Source organism: Phacochoerus africanus, chromosome 14, assembly GCF_016906955.1.
Source record: "Phacochoerus africanus isolate WHEZ1 chromosome 14, ROS_Pafr_v1, whole genome shotgun sequence".
Lineage (NCBI taxonomy): Eukaryota > Metazoa > Chordata > Mammalia > Artiodactyla > Suidae > Phacochoerus > Phacochoerus africanus.
In genome coordinates, this window is record NC_062557.1 from 59380526 (window position 1) to 59401854 (window position 21329).

General features: G+C 54.8%; 1 protein-coding gene and 1 long non-coding RNA gene across 5 annotated transcripts in view; one reads left to right on the forward strand and one right to left on the reverse strand.

The window, feature by feature from the left end:
* LOC125113777 (uncharacterized) overlaps positions 1 to 3939 on the forward strand; it is a 51212-nt gene extending 47273 nt beyond the window's left edge. The window contains exon 4 of the long non-coding RNA XR_007131595.1: positions 3915 to 3939. This is a non-coding gene — a long non-coding RNA (uncharacterized LOC125113777). The remainder of the gene's footprint in view (positions 1 to 3914) is intronic.
* The window catches only part of LOC125113773 (multidrug and toxin extrusion protein 1-like), an 83597-nt gene that overhangs the window by 4358 nt on the left and 57910 nt on the right, over positions 1 to 21329 (reverse strand). For 3 of the 4 annotated variants that reach the window (XM_047756697.1, XM_047756696.1, XM_047756698.1), the window contains 11 exons: positions 19707 to 19855; positions 18725 to 18767; positions 17271 to 17315; positions 13937 to 14034; positions 13623 to 13720; positions 13416 to 13529; positions 13268 to 13335; positions 9697 to 9805; positions 9506 to 9581; positions 5382 to 5451; positions 5040 to 5172 (listed from right to left, as the gene is read on the reverse strand). In XM_047756697.1, coding sequence (XP_047612653.1) covers positions 5040 to 5172; positions 5382 to 5451; positions 9506 to 9581; positions 9697 to 9805; positions 13268 to 13335; positions 13416 to 13529; positions 13623 to 13720; positions 13937 to 14034; positions 17271 to 17315; positions 18725 to 18767; positions 19707 to 19855 — 1003 coding nt within the window. Of the gene's footprint in view, positions 1 to 1525; positions 2204 to 5039; positions 5173 to 5381; positions 5452 to 9505; positions 9582 to 9696; positions 9806 to 13267; positions 13336 to 13415; positions 13530 to 13622; positions 13721 to 13936; positions 14035 to 17270; positions 17316 to 18724; positions 18768 to 19706; positions 19856 to 21329 lie in introns of those variants that run through there. The other variant, XM_047756699.1, reaches the window with a different exon arrangement.

Here is a 21329-nt window from a genome sequence, read left to right on the forward strand (position 1 = left end):
CACAGGCCCATGAGCTTGTGAGTCCCCACCTGACGAGCAGCCCCTGGGCCCCTTGGCTGGGAGTCACTGCTAAACCCTACGAGGCCCTCCCTGTCTCAATTCTGTGTCCTGAGAGCCTGGCTTTGATCCCGGGGCCATTCTCTCTGTGTTCCACCCGCTGGGGGACACAGCATATCCGTGTGCAGTTTGGGGGCAGCCAACCATCAGGCTGGGGGCCTGAGACAGGAGACACACAAATTTCCTGCCACCTGGGGTCACCTCTCGTGGCCACCGGCAGCTGCAGCCTCTCCTCTGCCTGCAGAAACGCCTGCTTCATCCGTGCATTCTCGCCCGCATCCAAATTCTCACGCCGCTCCTGGGCCTCGTGGCTCCTGGGCCACCTCCAGTGGCCTCTCTGGGAAACACTACCTTGGACAAAGGTGTCCGTTGAGAAACACCTCTGAAAAGAAAGGCATGCGGGTTCGAAAGCCCAGTGACCAGCATCACAGGAACTCGGGAGCAAATTCTGAAGCAGAGGTGGCTTCACTCAAAGAGCCGCTGGCTACAGTTAATGAGCAACTGGGCAGATTAAGCAAGAACAAATTTGACCTGCTGCCCGAGGAAAGCCGCTCCCTCCCCGTCCTGCAGCTGCCTCCGAAGAACCAGCTCCCCGCTTCTGTCCTCTGCCCTCTCCCCTCCAGCACCTCCATCCTCTTGTCCTCGTCTAGACCCTTGACCGGCACCCTGACTCTCCTAAGACCCCCAAAGGCCAGCTGCCCCTAAGTACCCTTCTTCCCATGAACCAGGGATGCGGGCAACTGTGGCAGGTTCAGAGACCCTGGATCTGGGCTGAGTGAAGAATTCTGAAGAGCTCCCTAAACCCAAACAAAACCAGCACATGTTCTTAGACGTGAGAATTCTCCTGGGTACCCAGGGTCACCCAGCCTGTACCATCTTGACCATGTGCTCAGATCTTTTTAGCAGCAAAAGCTGACAGGCCTGGCTGGAAAGGGACCTCCAGGATGAGAAAAGGCCAGAAAAACCAACCAAAGTCCCTATGTGGAGCCCGCTGTCGAGCACAGAGAACTCTACCCAGTATTCTGCGATTATCTACGTAGGAGAAGGACCTGAGAGAGAATGGATATAAACTCAAGCACAGGAGTTCCCGTCGTGGCTCAGTGGTTGACGAATCCGACTAGGAACCATGAGGTGGCAAGTTCGATCCCTGGCCTTGCTCAGTGGGTGAAGGAGCCGGCGTGGCCGTGAGCGGTGGTGTGGGTCGCAGACGTGGCTCGGATCCCGCGTTGCTGTGGTTGTGGTGTAGGCCGGTGGCTACAGCTCTGATTCGACCCCTAGCCTGGGAACCTCCATATGCCTCAGGTGCGGCCCTAAAAAAGGCAAAAAGACCAACAACAACAAAAACCACATGTGTAACTGAATCACTTTGTGGTACAGCACAAGTGATCGCAATTTTGTAAGTCAACTATACTTCGATAAAACTTTTAAAAAAAGAAGACGAAAGTAAAAAAAAAAAAAAAATCCACACCTGAAAGGTTTCCAGTAAAAACTCACAGGCCCATAATTCAATCATGCAAACAAAACCAGGACGCAACCATCAGAGCTTTCCAAGATGAACTAGAAGATAATCTTAACAACGTTAAGAAGGCGCCTTTCATCTTATTCTGTCCGTGAGACAATTAAACCTGAAACTGGAACCTAGTTGAGAACAGAAATTGGAACGGGAAATAGTTCCTTTTGGCTGAGTGACAACACCTGGCAGAACATTTTGCAAAGGCTTCAGCACAAAAACGCCAGGAAAACCAAAGGCGACATGAGCGGCCCCCTGCCCCAGTGCCCCCCATCCGCTGCCCAGCTGCCTGCTGACAAGGACTTGCAGATGCTGAGACGGAGGGGACAGCTGGGAGGACAAACCACTAAGGAGGGGGCCCAGGGTCACGCCATCCTCTCCGATGCTCAGGGTGAACCAGCCGCAAACGCAGAGCTTCCATCTTCCCCAGTTCCTGGTGGGGACGCGCTGCTCTTTCCACGGCACAGCGGCTCAACCTCTGCCTCGTGGCAAAGGCACCCCACAGGTGGCAGGTGTTGCCAAAAACCAGGTTTCCCCAGTCCTGCATCCTTCGCTCTCTCCCTCGGGCCCTTGACTAAAAAACCACACCCGCGGCTCAGTGGCAGCTGCCTTGTAGGCTTCACAGGCGGAGGCTTCCTGTGCAAAAGGAAAGGTGATATTAAATATTAAATGCACACAGGGCCATTATTGATTGAGGTCCCGGAGGACACGGTTCTTCATAATCCAGGTGTCCATTCTGGATGTAACCTGCCTCTCATTTATTTGCTGCAGATCCCGAGGCTCTTAACCCTGTACCTTACACCCCAGGGTAGGTGGAGCCGCCTGCTTGGAGCAGGGTCCTACTTGCGGCAGGACCCGTAAGAGGCCAGACAGCTATCAAATGCCACCCACACTTCCTAGCATCCCACGCAGGCAGAAGCAGGGGAAGAGACCAAGCCTAGAAGGAAAGGCTTTTCTCCAGAGGGCCTCTCCTGATCCTGCCTGCCTCCCAGGGAAGGGGGCCGGTGCGGTCTGCCCTCAGCCAGGGGGGTCTGGGCCCTCACGCAGATTTACGAGAGCCCCTGCTGACAGCGCCGGCCCAGCGTCTCCTGTTGCTAGGTTGCAGCACAACGCTGGTTGTCCAGCAGAAGTGCTGTCACCATGGAAGGTCTCCTTTCGCCCTCGGCCTGTGGCGACACCCGCCCCAGAGTTACTGTGCTCCCTTGAGCGGGCCCGCCAGCCGAGGCCCAGAGAGCAGACTTCCGCACGGATGGCAGGCCAGCCAGAGGCCGGGGGGTAAGGACATGGCTTTGCGATGCCTCTGGCCTCCGTGAGCCCCAAACAAGCTCAGGAAACTTGAGACGTGCTTGTGCTCCTCCCCCCAGAGAGGCCGGGACCTGTCCGGCAGGTCGCTACCCCAAACAAGCCTCTCCGTCGGGCTGTAATCCCATCTAAACCCTCAAAGGATAAATCTCTAGAGCATTCAAAGAGGTTGTTATAAAACTTCAAGGTCTAGCCCCGTTTTGAGAAGGAAGAACAGGATTGGTTTGTACCCCTCGGGGCAGGGGGTGCACCTTGGGCCGGTCAGGATGGCCGTGGGCCTCGGGATGATTTCGAATAGACACGAGCCAGGGAGTTCCCTTTGTGGCTCAGCGGAAATGAGTCCAACTAGTATCCAGTGAGGACATGGGTTTGATCCCTGGCCCCGCTCAGTGGGTTAAGGATCTGGCATTGCCATGGACTGCGGTGTCGGTTGCAGAGGCAGCTCGGATCTGGCGTGGCTGTGGCTGTGGCTGTGCTGTGGTGGAGGCTGGCAGCTGCAGCTCTGACTCGACCCCTAGCCTGGGAGCCTCCATATGCCACAGGTGTGGCCCTAGAAAGCAAGACAAAACGAAACAAAAATACAAGCTAAGTTGCTGCATGAAAATACTCAGCTAGTTGTCAGGGTGCTGAAATCCACCTTGGATTATATAAAGGTAGAAATTGACCTGTTAGCTGCTATATTTTGGGCATGAACCATAATGGGGGGTGACTTGTACGGATTATGAAATACTCACTTATCCAGTTAATATTCCTCATCACATAAGTGCAGACTTTTTCCTTGGATGGGAGCTTTTTCTGTGACTGCTCTCACGGCATGCAGAAGTTCTGGGGCCCAGGATGGAACCAATGCCACAGCAGTAACCCGAGCCACTGCAGGGACACCGCCAGATCCTCAACCTGCCGTGCCACCAGGGAACTCTGGGATGAGAATTTTTAAGATCTACTCTCTTAGCAACTTTCAAATATACACTACGGTATATTAACTATAATCACTGCAAGTTCGTACCCTAGTATTTCTTTCTTTTCCTTTCTTTTTTTTTTTTAGGGCTGCACCCACAGTCTCGACTGCCACCTACACCACAGCTCACAGCAACGCCCATTCCCCAATCCACAGAGCGAGGCCAGGGATCGAATCTGCATCCTCATGGACACAAGTCAGATTCATTTCTGCTGCACCACACGGGGGACTCCCTGTCCCCTAGTATTTCTCTTGGCTCCCTCTGCTTTGCACACTGGGTTTTGTTAAATGGCAGAGTGGGCGGCGTACAGCTCTGGAGACACTTCCTCCAACTCTTCCCTTAGCTGCTGGTAAATCCCAAAAAACATGAGTGATGCCAGAAACGCAGCCTCCATCATTGTCTGCACCGTGAACCTTGCATTGGCAACGCCATTCTTTGAACATCGCCCGTGTTTTTCATTAAAATATTATTGAACCTCAGAAACATGTGTAACAGAATGAAGTCCGCTGAACCGAAAGCTGAGTCTCGGTATCAGATGGCGTCTCATGGCCTCCAAGCCAAGTCCTGAGGGATACAAACGAGCACGGTCACGCCCGCGCCCCACGATAACATGTTCAGGTTTCAACATAACCGTGGATTAACTCCCGGTGTGTTTCAAATGATTATTTTAGAAATCAAACCCGAGCAATCATGTGTTTCCCTAGTTTTTTTTTTTTTTTTTTTGCCCCACCCGATCCATGCCGATATTCCCGGGCCACGGATGGAACTCATGCCATAGCAGTGACCCAAGCCACTGCAGTGACAACGTCCGGTCCTTAACCCCCTGAGCCACCAGGGAACTCCTGTTTCCCCACTCTTTTAATGATTGGCTCTGGTACCTTCAGATGCTATAGATGAAGTTCTTTCCTCCAAGTGTAGGAAGGGGCTCGAGTTCCCCCACCTGCCTTTGTCCTGTGCTGCTCACCCACGCCCCACCTGCCAGAGGACGGGGTGGGAGAAGTGACGGGGGTCACGGCGGCCTGGGCTAAGACCCGGGGCGGGGGTCACTCTAGGGCAGGTACAGCCACCATGGAGGCCACCACCTTGCCGCTCCCCCACCGGCTCTGTCTTCCCCGGGGCCCAGAAGGAACGCGGAAGCTCCAGCGCTCCAGAGCCACGTCTCGTGCACAGCCGCCTGCTGCACCCGTGGAACTCCCACCCGCGAAGCTTACCGATCACTCCAAGTCCAGTGGCAAACATCAGCGAAATCCCGATGGGAAGACCGACCACATAATACCCGATGGCGTTGACAATGGCCCCGACCCGCTGGTTTCCGCTCCCCCGCAGCACGCCGCCACAGGTGCACTGCGGGCAGAGGGCACTCGTCAGTGTGGACACCGCTGGTGCCGCCAAGACTCCGGCCCCGGCAGCCCCCACTCGGTGGGACCCTGCCTCAAATCCAGGATCTGGGCAGGCGAAGGCCCCAGCCCTGTGCCGCGTTTGCATATCCACCCTCATGCGAGGGAGCAGCACGATCGCAAAAGATGTTTTAGGAAACGCCGCAGGATACTCACCGCCAGACCCTCAAAGAGATGGGAAACAGCGTAAATCGGAACCACCTGGGCCACCAGGGCAATGATTTCCCTGCGAGGAAGACAAGGCAGAAGCTCATCAGGAGAGCGGAGAGCCGGGGGCTCCCAGTGACGGTGACAGTGACAGCCCCGCGGGGCTCCGTGTGCAACCCAGGCTCAGGCACTCTGCCCGCGTCCTACTCAGGGGCAGTCCCACTGTTTCTGGGCCTGCAGAGGAAACCACTGCGTGCTGCATGGCATGCCGTCTAGAAAATATGCAGCCCGGGGGCTTGGCACAGTCAGTCCCATCAGTGGTTTCGAGCTGAGGTGTGGCGCCATCCTTCTTCTCGCAGGGTCCCAGCCGTGTCCCTCCGTGGGTCTGAAGGACACACGGCAGAATAAGGCTCAGGCTCCCTCCAGGGAACCCAAGTTGGCCAGTCCTAAAGGCCACAGATGGAGCGGACAGACCTGTCCTTGGCTCTGACCTCTAAAGCCAGACACTGGGGCTTTAACCACACACGTGGGGCGCCAAGTGCCCTCATGCAATTAACGAGTCAACCTAGGATGTGGTCCGGAAAGAAATATTTGCGGCATGAATGAATAAACAAGAAATCTGGCACGGACCAGGATGCCTCTGCCTCCTGCCAAGAAAGGACAGAAGGACAGTTCTGATCAGTTCTCGTATTCAAACGGTATTCTATGTTTTTGAATACGAGACAGAGGCAAACGGTTAAGAGGAACCAGACGAGATGAGAAGGATTTGGAGAAACAGTTTATATCCACTCCCTTCCCAGGCCCCCCACTGCCTGCCCCTGAACGGTGTAATAATTCTTCCTGTATTTGTCCAGCGCCGATGACAATAAAAGCAAATGCAAACACACGCATCCTACGTCCCTTCCAAACTCGTGTGATTTCAGATTACAACTTTTTTTTTTTTGTCTTTTTGCCATTTCTTGGGCCGCTCCCGCGGCATATGGAGGTTCCCAGGCTAGGGGTCAAACTGGAGCTGTAGCTGCTGGCCTACGCCACAGTCACAGCAAGGCGGGATCCGAGCCGTGTCTGCAACCTGCACCGCAGCTCATGGCAACCTGGATCCTTCACCCACTGATCGAGGCCAGGGATCGAACCTGTGTCCTCATGGATGCGAGTCAGATTCAGTTCCACTGAGCCCTGATGGGAACTCCTTATTTTGGATTTTAAAATCACTATTAAGTAAGATCAGTCTGCAGCTTGCTTTTTTTTTTTTTTTTCTTTTTTTTTTTTGGCCATGCCCACAGCATGCAGAAGTTCAGGGCCAAGGACTGAACCGGAGCCACAGCAACGACAGTGACGAGGCTGGACCCTTCACCTGCTGTGTTATCAGGGAACCCCCTTTCTGTTTTTTCTTTCTTTTTTTAATGTGCAAACTCTGTCAGATTTTGGTACCAACATTACACTTCGTAAACAGAATGAGTGTCCCTTGTTCTGGGCTCTGAAACTGCTAAAGCAGCACTGGGGTTACGTACCTTTTAAAAGTTTTATAAAACTCTCCTTTGGAAGCCTCTGGGGTTAGCGCTTTCTGGTATGTTGAAATAACTTTTTCTTATTTCTTCGAAGGAAATCGGTCTACTTAGATCTAGCATAAGTTCAGGTAAATTATATTCCTAGAAAATTATGTATTCCTTCTAGATGTTTAAGCTTACTTGCAAAAGCTGTGAAAACTCGTCTCTGATGCTTTAGGAAAATTATGGGTTTTTTAAGGAACTTCCCCCGTTTCTGACTCTGCATGGGGGAGGCATACGGCCTTTCCCCCTTTGATTGGGTCAAGCATCTGTGTCCTCATCAAAATCTGTCATTGGTTCTGACAGTTTCAGCTGGGTCTGGTCAGCTCACAAGTAGTTTGATTTTGTGAATTTTCTCTTTTTTTCAAATTAAATTTTTGTTTTAGATTGGAGTAGATTTGATTTACTCTGCTACGTTCGTTTCAGGTGCACACCAAAGTGATTCGGTTACACACACATATATCCACTCTTTTTCAAATTCTTATCAGGTCATTACAGGATACTGAGCCGACTTCACTGTGCTCTGCAGTAGGCCGTTGTTGGCTGGCTGTTCTATATATCGCAGCGTGCAGATGCTAATTCCAAACTCCGAATCTCCCCCCATCACACTTCCCTCTGATATCCGCAAGTTTGTTTTCAAAGTCTATGAGTCTTTTTCTGTTTTACAAATAAGTTCATGCATATCTTTGGGTTTTTTTGCTTTTTAGGGCCACACTTGCACCATATGGAAGCTCCCAGGCTAGGGGGTGAAACGGAGCTACAGCTGCCAGCCTACACCGCAGCCACAGCCACAGCCACAGCCACATGGGATCCAAGCCACGTCTGCGACCTACACCACACCTCACAGCAACTTTGGATCCCTGACCCAGGAAGCAAGGCCAGGGATCAAACCTGCATCCTCATGGATACTAGTTGGCTTCGTTTCCACTGAGCCACAACAGGAACTCCTGGTTTGTTCTTTTTTATGGCTGAGTAATATTCCATTTTGTATGGACCACATCTTAATCTAGTCCTCTGTCAACAGACATTTAGGTTGCTTCCACGTCCTGGCTATTGTGAATAGTGCTGCTATGAACACTGGGGTACATGCATCTTTTCAAATTATGGTTTTCTCTGGATACATGTCCAGGAGTGGGATTGCTGGATCTCATGGCGTTTCCATTTGAGTTTTTAAAGGACTCTCCATACTGTTTTCCGTGGTTGTTGTACCAGCTTACATTCCCACCAACAGTGCAGGAGGGTTCCCTTTTCTCCACACCCCCTCCAGCACTTGTTACCTGTAGACTTTTTGAGGACGGCCTGATTTTGTGAGTGTTCTATGTCTCTCAATCTCATCAAAAATATAGACTGTGGGCCTTTGGCTTTTCATTTTTTCCCTGCTCTGCATGGTGTCAGGCAGTGGACAGATTCAGAATCAAACATCTGGCACATTTCCCAGAAGCCATCAGTGCAGGATCCCCTTCTGATCAAGTGAATTCTGACCCCCTTTGAAGGCCGTGAGGACGGCTGCTGGTTTTGCCTTCCCGTTCACTCTGAAGTGAGGGATATCTGAACATCTTTCTTCCACACAGCCACATGGCAGAGACGACATCCACCCTCAGAAGTCAAAGGACAGAGGCCTGGGGAATACACCATGCGAGTCGGATCTGTCCACACCACCTGCTTTGTGAATCCGCAGAGACAGTCAGCTCTGCATGTCTAACTTCTGATAAATGATCACGAATGGGGGGCAGCCCCTCAATACAGCTTCCCAGGCAGAAAGCACCAGCTGGCCTCACTGATCAGCAGGCAAACCCACCGAACCGAACCCGAAAACCCAACCAAACCGAACCAACCGAACAGAAACAACCCCCCCCAAACTCCAACCAAACAGACCCTGCAAAGCCACCCAAGCAGAACTAAACAACCGGAAACAAACCCCCAAAACCAGCCAAACAGAAACAAAGCCATAAAACCCAATCAAACAGAACCCACCAAACAGAACCCGCAGAGCCAACCAAACAGAACCAACCAAAAGGAGACAAACAAACAGAACCAACCAAACAGAACCTGCAAAATGAAACAAACAGAACCAAACTGCAAAAACCCAACCAAAAAACAAATCAAAATCAACAGAACCCACCAACCAGAGCCCACAGAGCACAGGGGAGCTGCCCAGGGCCAGGTCCCCTCAGTAGCCAGCTGTGACGTGTGGGGACGATGGCTCAGGGGTGAGATTTGCACCTCAGTCCAGACTGACAAATGGATCTGGTAAGCTGCACTCCAGGCACGTGTGGGCTGGGCTACCAAGGTGAAATAATTAACTGAAGAGGTAGCCAGGCCCCCAAAAGGAGCTTCCTCCTTTAAAATACATGAGCGACCCAACAACCAGAAGCACGGACCACCAGCAAGCTGGCCCCAGATCCCAAATCTCTCCCTGGATGTAATCGGCTCTTGCCAGGTAACAACCTAGGTACCCAACCTCGCAAGGGACTTGGGCATCCTCAAGAGTGTAACCGCCCACGAAGCCCGGGGTGGAGGGTGGGGAGGGAGCAGCTGCCACCCAACCGTTTCTCTGCCACGGGGTCACATCGTCCCAGCGCTCACCGGTCCTTGGTGAAAACGTAGCCCACAAGGTCCTTGCAGCTCAGGAGCAGGACACAGAAGGTTACTGCGAAAAGCTCTGCAGGGGGAACAGCAGAGGGAACCGCACGGTGAGAAGGGAGGCCGGCAGGGAGGGCGGGGGTCTCGCGGTCCAGGGGGCACGGGCTGCAGCACGTGACCGAGAGTCTAGGCACCTGTGACCACCAGGGCGACAACCGAGGACCTTCTGGCCTGCTCGATGTTTCCGGCCCCCAGTGCGTTCCCCACCTGGACGCTGGCGGCCACGCTGAAGCCTGTGGGTACCTGAAATGAAAAGGGAACCGGGCAGGGATGCTGGGGGGGGTCAGAGCCTGGCCTTCCCTGCATCCTCCTGGGAACAGGGACCCGGGGGCGGTGCCTCACTCCTCAGGGGTCACACCTGGTCTTCGAACTTCTGAGGGGACTTTGCACCATCCCCTCTGTCCAGCTCCCGTGGGGCGTGCAGGCCGGGCTGGGACCCACCTCACACACTGAGCTTCCAGCCCATGCGGGGAGCCCCCACACCTCCAGCCCTGGAGACCCAGGAGCCCCAGGTCTGTTCTCAAAGACCTTCGGGGCTCGAGGTGAGAAGACAGAGCCCTGAAATGGTGACGTTTCTCTTCTTCCCCCAAATACAGGATCAACGGAACTTAGGAGAACAGAAAGACACCGTGCCGGTGGCAGAGAGATGCTTTTAGTGAGAAGCGGGTGGTGCGAGAGGGGACACAGAGGCGGTGCTGCAGGGACGAACGGAGGACCCTGGGCCCAAGCCCCATGACCCTCGGCTCGTTGACGCCTCCAGATCTCGGCTGTTCCTTCTGCAAAAGGGACCCTCTCCCTTCCAGGGACCAATTAGTGTAACACCTCACACACTATTACCTATTCCATAAAGATCAGCCTATTCCACTGCGGTCTATACACAGTGGAATACCACTCAGCCATAAAAAGAACCAAATAATGCCATTTGCAGCAACATGGATGCAGCTAGACTTTCTCTTGCTGAGTGAAATAAGCCAGACAGACAAAGACATATATCACACGATATGACTTATATGTGGAATCTAAAAAAGTCCTACAAATGAACTTATTTACAAAACAGAAACAGACCCACAGACACAGAAAACAAACTTACCAAAGGGAAAAGTGGGCAGAAGGCTAGATTAGGAGCTTGGGAGGAAGAGATGCCAGGTGCATGCGTGCGCCTGGATCACCTGGCTGCACACCTGAAACTAACACGACACTGTAAGTCACCTCTACCTCCGTAAGCAGGTGGGTTTTTGGGAATCAACTGAGAAACGAGCACTAGTAGAGAAAAAAAGAGTCATCACTCGTTTGCACACGAAGGATGCCTTCGCGTCAAGACGGCTCGACGACAGCGTCCCCGAAAGTCTGGGGCACACGTCGAGGGGGACGGAAGACCTGAGCCCCCGCCTAGAAACTCGCTGGTGGGAACAAACCCGTGGGTCTCACAACCAATTATTTATTCCTTCCAGCGGGAAAGAGAGTAACCTGACGATGGAGAGACCCAGCGGACCCCACCGTCACCGAGTCACTATCCCCAGCAACGGGATATTGACTGGATGTGAGGCACAGAAAGCAGGTCCCGGCTGTGCTATTCCTGCCAAAAACGGAGCGTCGGGGTCTGTCCGTGAGGACACGTCAGTGACAACACGTCTCCAGAGAGCCGCCTCCGCTCTTCGCAAGGTCAGGGTTGAGAAAGACAAAGAAAGGCAGAGGAGCTGTTCTAGATTAAAGCACACGAGGGAGGCCAGACACCTGCCTCCCAGGAGGTAAATAAGGATAAAGGTGATCAGAACACTGGGTGGGGCTCAAACACGGACCGTGGAGAGAGAGGAAGACAGAGTGAAGAAACAGGGCAAAATGTAAAACCCACTGGTGACTGTGCGTGAAGGGTATCAATCCCTGCTTCGATGAGGGAGAAATAAAATGTAAATTCTTTTTTTTTTTGTCTTTTGTAGGGCCGATCCCGAGGCCATATGGAGGTTCCCAGGCTAGGGGTCCAATCGGAGCTACAGTTGTCAGCCTACACCACAGCCACAGCAACACGGGATCCGAGCCATGTCTGCGACCTACACCACAGCTCACGGCAACGCCGGATCCTTAACCCACCGAGCAAGGCCAGGGATCGAACCCGCCACCTCATGGTTCCTAGTCGGTTTCCTTAACCACCACACCATGACAGGAACTCCCAAGGAGAAATAAAATGTAAATTCTTAAAAAGCTGTCAGAAAGCATACAGCAAGATTTGCAAAAGACCTAAAGCTGTGATTAAATTTCACCTTCAGGAATGTATCTTAAAGAAATAAAGCTCACGAAGATACTTGTCCTAAGATGTTCACCCAAGTGTTATTAGTAACATAAAAACATTGGAAATAAACTAAATATCCAACAAAAGGAGATGGGTTTAAAAAGTTATATGACGTACAGTAGGATACCAGGTACCATGAAGCTTTTCCATGTTTTCTTTTTGGCTGCTCCACGGCATATGGCGTTCCCAGGCCAGGGATCAGATCTGAGCTGTAGTTGCAAACTAAGCCACAACACCAGATCCTTAACCCCCTGTGCTGGGCCGGGGATCAAACCTGCATCCTCCCAAGAGGCCGCCAATCCCACTGGGCAATAGCCGGACCTCCACCACGAAGCATTTCGATTTGCATGTACTTACAAAACTTACGGAAATATGAACTATACGTAAAACATAACAAGTGTTGGCGTTTCCGATGTAGTGAAGTGGATCAAGGATCCCGTGTTGCCGCGGCTGTGGCGCAGGTTACGGCTGTGGCTCGGATCCAATCCCTGGTCCAGGAAATTCCATATGCAGTGCAGCCCAAAAAGAAAAAAAAATTAAATAAACGAATAGTGTTGCAGTGATAAATATGAGTTTAAGAATTTCTGCGGAAAAGAGAAAAAAACGAAAAGCATAGGTGCTTAGGGGAGCGATTTTCAAGGAAACAGGAAATGCATTATTCTATGTACTTTTCAGATATAACCAGCCTGGGGCGGGGAGGAAATCCTACCAACAAACAAATGTGGGCCTCGGTCCTTGCCACCCTCTCTGTCCCCTCTCTGTCCCCACCTCCCTGCTATGCTGCTAAAGTGGCACTGGTGGAGCAGAACACCCTTCTGAAGGTCAGCAGGTGTTTTCAATAAAACAAAGACAGAGGAAAGCGTCCAGAGGCCAGAGTCCTTCTCCAGGGCATCATGGCACCCACCGGGTGCAGAGCCCGCACTGGCACCCCTGTGGGTACCTGGGCACTTCTGCATTCCTGTGGCTGTGAACAGCGCCCCTAGGAAGTTTCGTACAAACACCGGCTCGAGCCTCCACTCTCATTTCTTTGGGTCTAACCTAGGAGTGGTCCCCCCACTTTTCAGCTGCATCTTAGGAGAATGGACTATCCTGGGAGTGGACTCAGGGAGACACGGGCGCTTGGCCCTGCCAGCCCGCACCCAGTGCCACCACCTGTCCCCACGGCATCTGTGCTGTGACAACTGCACGTCCGGCAGTCAAATCAAACCCTTCAGACCTGATCCGTGTTAGGAGTCAGAGGACCAGCCGTGACCGAGCCACCTGGAGCCTCACCCAGACCCCGCCAGGCCCACGCCAGAGGGAACCCCCGCGCCACGCGCCCCCCGCTCCATGGTTTCACCAGCGACCACCGCTCTGAACACCCTTGCTCGGGACTCCCCAAGGGAAGATCCACCCCCGGGAGCGGCCCAGACGCTCACCATGTACACGATGACAGCCAGCTCATACACAATGGACTGGGCTCCCAGCTCCACCATGCCCAGGGTACCTGCGGGACAGGGACCGCTGACGCCGTGCTCCCGGTCAGGCCCCGCCCCGCCGGCCCCCCACGGCCGTGGCCACACTGACCGCTCAGGAAGCTCCCGATCTCGTAGGCCCACCACTCGATGCACAGCATGAGCATGCTGGGGACGGCCAGCGAGAAGAAGGAGGCCCAGTCCTGCAGGCACTCCCAGGACCACCCTGCGGGCAGACACAGACACGGGCGCTCCAGCCGAGACTAAAGCCCCCGTCCAGCCCCGGGGGCGGGGGGCGCGGCGGGGATGCAGCCTTTACCTCCCCAGGTGTCGCGGTGCAGCTTCTTCACCACGATATAGAGAAAGAGGAGCAGAGCCAGGGCGAACTGGGAAACCGTATTTGCCAGCGCCGAGCCCCTGGGGAGGAGAGGGCGGTCCTGCTGAGAGGGGCCCGGCCCCAGCCTGTCCCAGCCCTGCCAGCGACGCGGCGGGCCCCGCGGGTGACCTCCACCCAGAGAGCATCCCCGCTGCAGCAGCCAGAGAGGCCCAGAGGGGGCACCCCGCGTGGACACCCTGCCTCCCGCCCCCCGAAAAGCCACGTGAGGCCACCCTGCCCCCTGTCCCCAGACTCACGTCACCCCAAGGCGCAGCGGATAGAGAAACAGGTAGTTGGCGAGTGCGTTGACCAGGTTGGCTACGGCTCCAGTCACGATCTGGGGCAGGACAATGCCCTGAAGGGAGAGGCCGCGTTGGGGACCCGCGGGCAGGGCCGCCGACCTCCACCCCAACCTGCCCCACAGGCTCCTACCGCCCTGCCCGTCCCTCCTGTCTCGCCCGTGACGTGGGGGTTCTGGGGGAGGAAGAGAGATGCTTGGGCACAGGGGCTTGCTGCCCGCCGGGACCACGCAGCGGGATGGGTTCCCTCCCGCCTCCAGCAGCACCAACGCCGAAGGTCGGGACCCTATGGCCTGGGGTGTGGGTGGACCCCGTCTTGGCCTCCCTCATCTCGGACGGAGACTTAAAAGCTGAGAGTGAAATGACATCGGACCAGGGGCTAAAAATCTGTCCCTCGGTCGTCCAGATAGAAAAACAAACTCCGGGGAGTTCCCGTCGTGGCGCAGTGGTTAATGAATCCGACTAGGAACCATGAGGTTGCAGGTTCAGTCCCTACCCTTGCTCAGTGGGTTAACGATCCGGCGTTGCCGTGAGCTGTGGTGTAGGTCGCAGACGCGGCTCGGATCCCGCGTTGCTGTGGCTCTGGCGTAGGCTGGTGGCTACAGCTCCGATTCAACCCCTAGCCTGGGAACCTCCATATGCCGCGAGAGCGGCCCAAGAAAAATGGCAAAAAGACAAAAAAAAAAAAGAAAAAGAAAAACAAACTCCGATGAAGCCAGCGCTGATGCTGAGTGAAGAAGCACCACTTCTCCCGGGTGAGGGCACGTCCCTGCAAGGCGTCACCTTAACAGGTGAGTGGACACAGAAGGTGTGGTGCCTGACAAGGGAATACGACTCAGTCGTCAGAGAACAGTGAAATCTTGCCATTTGCAGCAACATGGATAGACTTGGAGGGCTGAGCATACTCAGCCCTTAAGTGTAAGTGACTCAATTATACTAAGTGAATTAAGTCAGACAGAGAAAGACAAACATACTACGGTATCTCTTATACGTGGAATCTAAAAACAGGACAAATGAACTGATTTCCAAAACCCAAACAGATACACGGACATAGAGACCAAACTAGTGGTTACCAGTGGGGAAGGGGGGGTTGGGGGGGGGCAACTGAGGGGTACAAACTCCTATGCAGGAAATAAATAAGCTACAAGGATATTCCGAATAGCACAGGGAATGCAGCCAGTATTTTATAGTAACTATACCTGGAGTACAACTTTAAATATTGTCACTATGTTGCATGCCTGGAACTCATGGAATATTGTTACACCCACTGTACCCCAATTTTTTTTTCTTTTTACCACTGCACCTGTGACATATGGAAGTCTCCAGCCTAGGGGTCGAATCGGAACCCATATCACAGCCACAGCAACACTGGATCCAAGCTGCATCTGTGACCTACACCACAGCTCATGGCGACACCGGCTCCTTAATCCACTAAGCGAGGCCCACGTGCTCGTGGAGACTACGCTGGGTTCTTAACCCACTGAGCCTCAATGGGAACTCCAACTATGTCTCTTTTTTTTTTTTTTTGGCTACCAATGATTACTCTGAGAAGCTGGTTTTCCAAACTCATGGACTGCTTGAAACTTTGCTATTTGAAATCACATCCGGCCAAATAAAACATCCACTCTTGCCCAGGGGGTGAGGCCACTTTCACACAAAAAAGCAGCCTGGATTTCCCAGGCAGGGGCCGAGCCTTGCAGTGTTGCCAGCTCTGCCATCAGCGGGGAGGGTGGGCTCGGGTCCATCTGCAGGGCAGGCAGGTGATGGCCCCCGAGTCTCACCCGCTCTGCTCTGACCTGAACCCTACACTTCAGAGCTCAGGAGACCCATGCTCCCCTGAGCCCCTGCCCTGTCCTGCAGCCCTGTCTGCCCGGGGCCTGTGGTCTTGGGCTCAGGCGCGGGCGGAGGGCGTGACCACAAGGGACTGCAGTGCATTTCCTGATGTGCCTTTAGGGATGGCCCTTGAGGGCCTGGCTGCGGGACCAGGGAAGATCCCGCCCGAGGTAAAGCAGAGGAGGAACAGGAGCGGAGAATGAGGAGGGGGTGCAGCTGGGACCCCTAGGCCGGGTGTGCACGTCCCCCTTGGCCTCATGGGCCTGCACCTCACTGCCCTGCATTCTCTGTCCCCAGGGCCCCTGTAGCCTGTCCCTCACACCCCACCGTCTGTGGCTCCATCTTTTCCTCCTTTCCTGCATCTGCTTGGCCCCCCTCCCCCTCCAGGAGCCCCCTCCGTGTCCCCCACAGCCCAGGTCACACCCCCTGACCCTCGGCTCATGGCCCCTCCTTCTCGGGGTCTTGAAGGCGCGGTTCTCCAGCCACCCCCTCACTAGATTGCTCAGGAGCCCGCGGGGAGGGGTGCTCGTGTTTGCTGGGGGCTGAGAGTCAGAGCAAAGGACCTCAAATGAATCACGGACTCTCAGGAGACAGCCCAGGGCACCCACAAACAGATCGCCACCTCTTTGTTTTACTTTTTTGTCTCTCTCTCTCTCTTTTTCTTTTTTTTTTTTTTTTTTTTTGGCCACGCCTGCAGCATGCAGAAGTTCCTGGGTCAGGGATTGAACCCTCGCCACTGCACTGACCCAAGCCACAGCAGTGACAATGCCAGACCTGAACCCACTGAGCCACCAGGGAACTCCCTGCTTTCCAGCTCTTCATGGGCATTTCAAGCATATAGTTCTGAACACTAATAAAGATTTGAAACGTTTTTCTGTGACTAGGGCAGTATCTTAATTTTAAGACCGTCCAACAGGTAGGAAGCTTCCCTTTCTCTCCTGGCCCCGTCCCCACCACAGGCGCCCTGGAGAGCCTGCCCCTGTGGCCGGGAGCCCCCGCCTGGCACCCTATTTCCCTGGGCTCCACCTGCAAGCAAGCGTACAGCCCCACACACGCTGTCCTCGTGAATCCCTTCCTCCCGAGCCGGGCAGCCGCCCCCCAGCCTCTGGTCACAGCTGTTAGTCACCTATGTAGGGTCCTGACAACCTGAGGTCCCGTCATCCCAGGGGGGCTTGCACGTCCCCACTGAGGAAAGAGGACCTGAGCTGAGAGGTTGGCCGGCTGGACGGCAGAACAGGGCCAAGAGCAACGGCCCCCTCCCGCCAATGAGAATATTTCCAAGCGGGAATCGGATATGAATTTTCCGGAGCCAACGATAACGCGTCCTTTCCTCGACACCAGTCCGGCATGCACCACTCCGGGCCATGCATCTCTGTGGCTCCCCCGCCGCCCACGGTCTGCCGGAGCCCCCAAAGGTGGAGACGCCGTTACCCCTTAAAGAAAAGGGGGTCTGCATTACCTGGTTGAGCAGGTACTTCACTTGTAAAGTGTACAGGAAGGTCGCCTGCAAGAGAGAGAGACAGAGGGCAGCTCGGGCCGTGCAGCCGAGGGCTGGGGGCCCGGGCCTGGCCGCCTCTGCTTCCCCCTGCACCCCCAGAGCGCCAGAGGGGGGCCGTCTCCCAACACCCCTCTTGCAGACCCACAGGGTCCTAGCATCCCTGGGGTCCGGAGAAGGGCAGCTTCCTTGCGCATCTGGCCCGGACTCTTGGGGTAGGGGGCAGGGAGGAGGGCTGCAAAGGGGGCCCCTGCACAAACTCTTGGGGGCACCCCATTTTATCACCTGGGCTATAGTCTTATTCGGTGGACTGATTCAAGAACACTACCTCTTAAAGGATATTTTAGAGACCACAAAGCCAATTTTGTGGCATTTTGTTACAGACGGCCACTTTTAAGAGCTAAGCTGTAACCCCTGCCGAGGCACGTGCTGAAGCCCGAACGCCCAGTGTGGCTGTATTTGGAGACACACTTTAAAGAGGTGACGACATTGAACAGGGGCCACCAGGCTGAGCCCTCATCCACTAGGGCTGGTGTCCTAGGAGGAGAAGCAAGGGCGCAGGTCCACGGGGAGGGCGGGGACCACGGGAAGAGTCAGCAGGACAGCAGCGTCTGCAGGCCAAGCAGAACGGCCTCGGAGGAAGCCAACACCCCTTTGTTTTTTTCTCTTTTCACCTCCAGCATGTGGAAGTTTCCAGGCTAAGGGCTGAATAGGAGCTGCAGCTGCTGGCCTACACCATAGCCACAGCAACGCACGAGCCAGGCTGCATCTGTAACCTAACGGTGCAGTTTGTGGCAACACCAGATCCTTAATCCACTGAGTGGGGGCCAGGGATGGAACCCACATCCTCATGGGTACTAGTCAGGTTCTTAACCTGCTGAGCCATGATGGGAACTCCTAGAAACCCACACCTTGATCTGGGACCCATCAGTTCCCAAAACCGCGAGGAACCAGGTTACCGATGTTTAAGCACCTGGCCCGTGGCATTTCGTTACAGCAGCCCAGACTCACCCGGCTACACTGCTTATCTGAATAAAGGTAGCTCTGATTGGCCACTGCCCAGGTGGGCACATGCACGGGGTACCAGTGTCACATTCAGCAAGCAGGAGTCTCGGGGCTCAGAGGGGCCCTCGGGGTTCCGGGCTGGGAGGAACTGACGCCTCTGCAGAAAAGGTCTGACTCTGCGCCGTGCGTGAGCCTGGAGCTCCCGGCCCAGGAGCTGGGGACAGCGGCCTCTGGGGCCGCCCTGCCCCTGGTGCTTCTCTAGGGATGAATGTTTGTGTTCTTCTGGGCAGAATTCCCACTTCCATCCCTGGGAGGAGCTGGCACCACGTGGGGCTCCCAGGGCTGATCCCAGTGGCTCAGCTGCCTGTTACCTGGGACCTCGAGGGGGGGACCCCCTTCCCCCAGAAACTTACAGGAAGAGCCGGGATGAAGACGGTCACGTAGCTCTGGGTGAGCCTGGGCGACGGAGGGAGAAACCGCGTCAGAGGCCTCCCTCAAGGGCGGCGAGGGCAGCGGGCACCCATACCGCCTCCTCATTCTTGGCTCGCCCTCAATTCCTGGGCGTCACGTGCTGGAGCCACAGGAACACTGACACAGAGCCGGGCCCCCCACAACCCTGGGGACCCTGCTGGGTTCCTCCGAGTCTTTAGATCCAGGACAGTGGGTTCAACCTCGGCACTCTGCGGGGTAATTCTCGCCGAGGGAGCCAGCCTGTGCGTCCAGAGACGTCTCGAAGCAGCCTGGGTGTCTACCAGCAGCAACGCCCAACACCAGTTCTGACATCCAGAAAAGGTCTCCTGCCTTTCAACTCTCCCCCCCCCCCGCCCCGCCACCTGCCGCCTCCCACCGCTGGATTCAGAGCCACGGGTCCAGCCCCAGGACCTAAAGGTCTTTAGCAACTAAACCATCAGGTCGCAAACCTGGCAGCACCTGCAGACTCACCCAAGGGAGGTGTGACAACACAGATGCCCAGGCCGCACCCCAGGCCAACTAAACCAGAAGGCTGGGTGGGGTGGGGGTGGGGGTGGGGGAACCACGCCGGGGGTGGGCTTTAAAAGCACCCAGGTGCTGTTTATACCCGCTAGGGACAAGAACCACAAAACCAGGAACACACACCACAAACTACTGTCGCACACGGAGGGGTGTGCAACTCTTATTTCACCCAAAGCTGTTTAGGCTGGATGTCACCCAGATGGGGGCAGGTCGAGATGCCAGGGGCCAAGTGCGGAAAGTCAGCTGAGGAGAACTGATCCCCCCCACCACCACATGTACAGCCTTGTCCCTGGCCTGAAGAGCAGCAGGCTGGGTGGGAGACCCCAAACCAACCCCCCGAGGCCCCCAGAGGGGCTGCGCTTGGGACCCAGAGACTACCCTCCCTGGGGTCCCCGCAGGTACCTGGACACGGCCGGGTCCTGCCTGAAGAGCAGCAGGAGGTGCTGGGTGTTGAGGAAGAGCGCCCAGCAGGGGAGGCAGCAGAGCAGCAGGACCAGGGCGCCCCGCTGCAGGATGACCCCCACGTGCTTCTTGTTGGGGCTGCCGTATGTCTGCGGGCACAGCCAAAACACCCCTGTTAGCACAGGAGGGCAGCCGCCCCGCCTTCAACCGCGCCTCATAACGAGGCGGATAACCTCATTCTTCAGATTCCAGCGGTTCTCGAACTTGGCTGCACATTAAAATCACCGAGGGAACTTTTATTTTATTTTAGGGCCGCACCTTGGAGGAAACCAACACCTTTTTTTTGGTCTCTTTTTACCACCAGCATATGGAGGTTCCCAGGCTAGAGGGTGAATCAGAGCTGCCGCTGCTGGCCTACGCCACAGCCGCAGCCACACCACATCCCAGCTGCGTCTGCAACCGACGCCACAGCTCTCGGCAACGCCGGATCCTTAACCCACTGAGTGAGGCCAGGGATCAAACCCGTGTCTTCATGGATACCAGTTGGGCTCATTACTGCTGAGCCACAAGGGGAACTCCCTAGGGAACATTTAATTTCTCTTTCTGATGTGTCATCCTCAGTGTACAGAATGCAACCCGCTTCTATGTATTAATTTTGTATCCAACAGCTTTACCAGACGAGTTCTAGCAGTTTCCTGGTGGCACCTTCAGGATTTTCTTTCTTCTTTTTCTTTTTTCTTTTTTTGTCTTTCTGTCTTTTCTAGGGCCACACTTGCAGCGTATGGAGGTTCCCAAGCTAGGGGTCAAAAGGGAGCTGTAGCCACCGGCCCACACCAGAACCACAGCAATGCGGGATCCAGATCTGAGCCATGTCTGCGACCTACACCACAGCTCACGGCAACGCTGGACCTTTAACCCACTGAGCAACGCCGGGGATCAAACCCGAAACTTCATGGTTCCTAGTCGGATTCGTTAACCACTGAGCCATGATGGGAACTCCAGGATTTTCTATGTATAGTTCATGTTGTTTGCAAAGTGTAACAATTTCACTTCTTCCTTCCCAACTCGGATTCCTTTTATTTCTTTTTCTTGTCTGATTGCTGTGGCTAAAACTCAAGACAATGTTGAAGAAGACTGGCGAGAGTAGAGATCCCTGCCTGATTCCTGATCGTAGAGGAAATGCTTTCTGGTTTTCACCACCGAGTGTGATGTTAGCCGTGGGTGTGTCATACATGGCTTTTATTGTGTCGAGGTAGGTTCCTCCTGTGTCCGTCTTCTGGAGCGTTATCATCATAAATGGTTGTTGCATGTGGGGAACATTTTAAAATCACTGATGCCGGGAGCTCAGTAAAAGTAAGTCTGGATTCCAGATACCAAGAATTGGTAAGAGCTTCCAGTGTCCATGTGATCCTAACGTGCAGACGGGTTGCAGCCCCTGGACCCCTATTAGAAAAGCCGCGTCTTGGGCCCCACCCCAGACCTACTATGCAGAGCCGTGGGGAACAGCCCATGGGGGGCCGGGGCCAGCGCCCACTGCTTGTGAGCCCACTGTGCCCATCTCTCCCCAGCTCCCTGCTCAGTGACATCTTCGGGAGCTTGAAAGGAGCTGTAGCGGGAGACGGC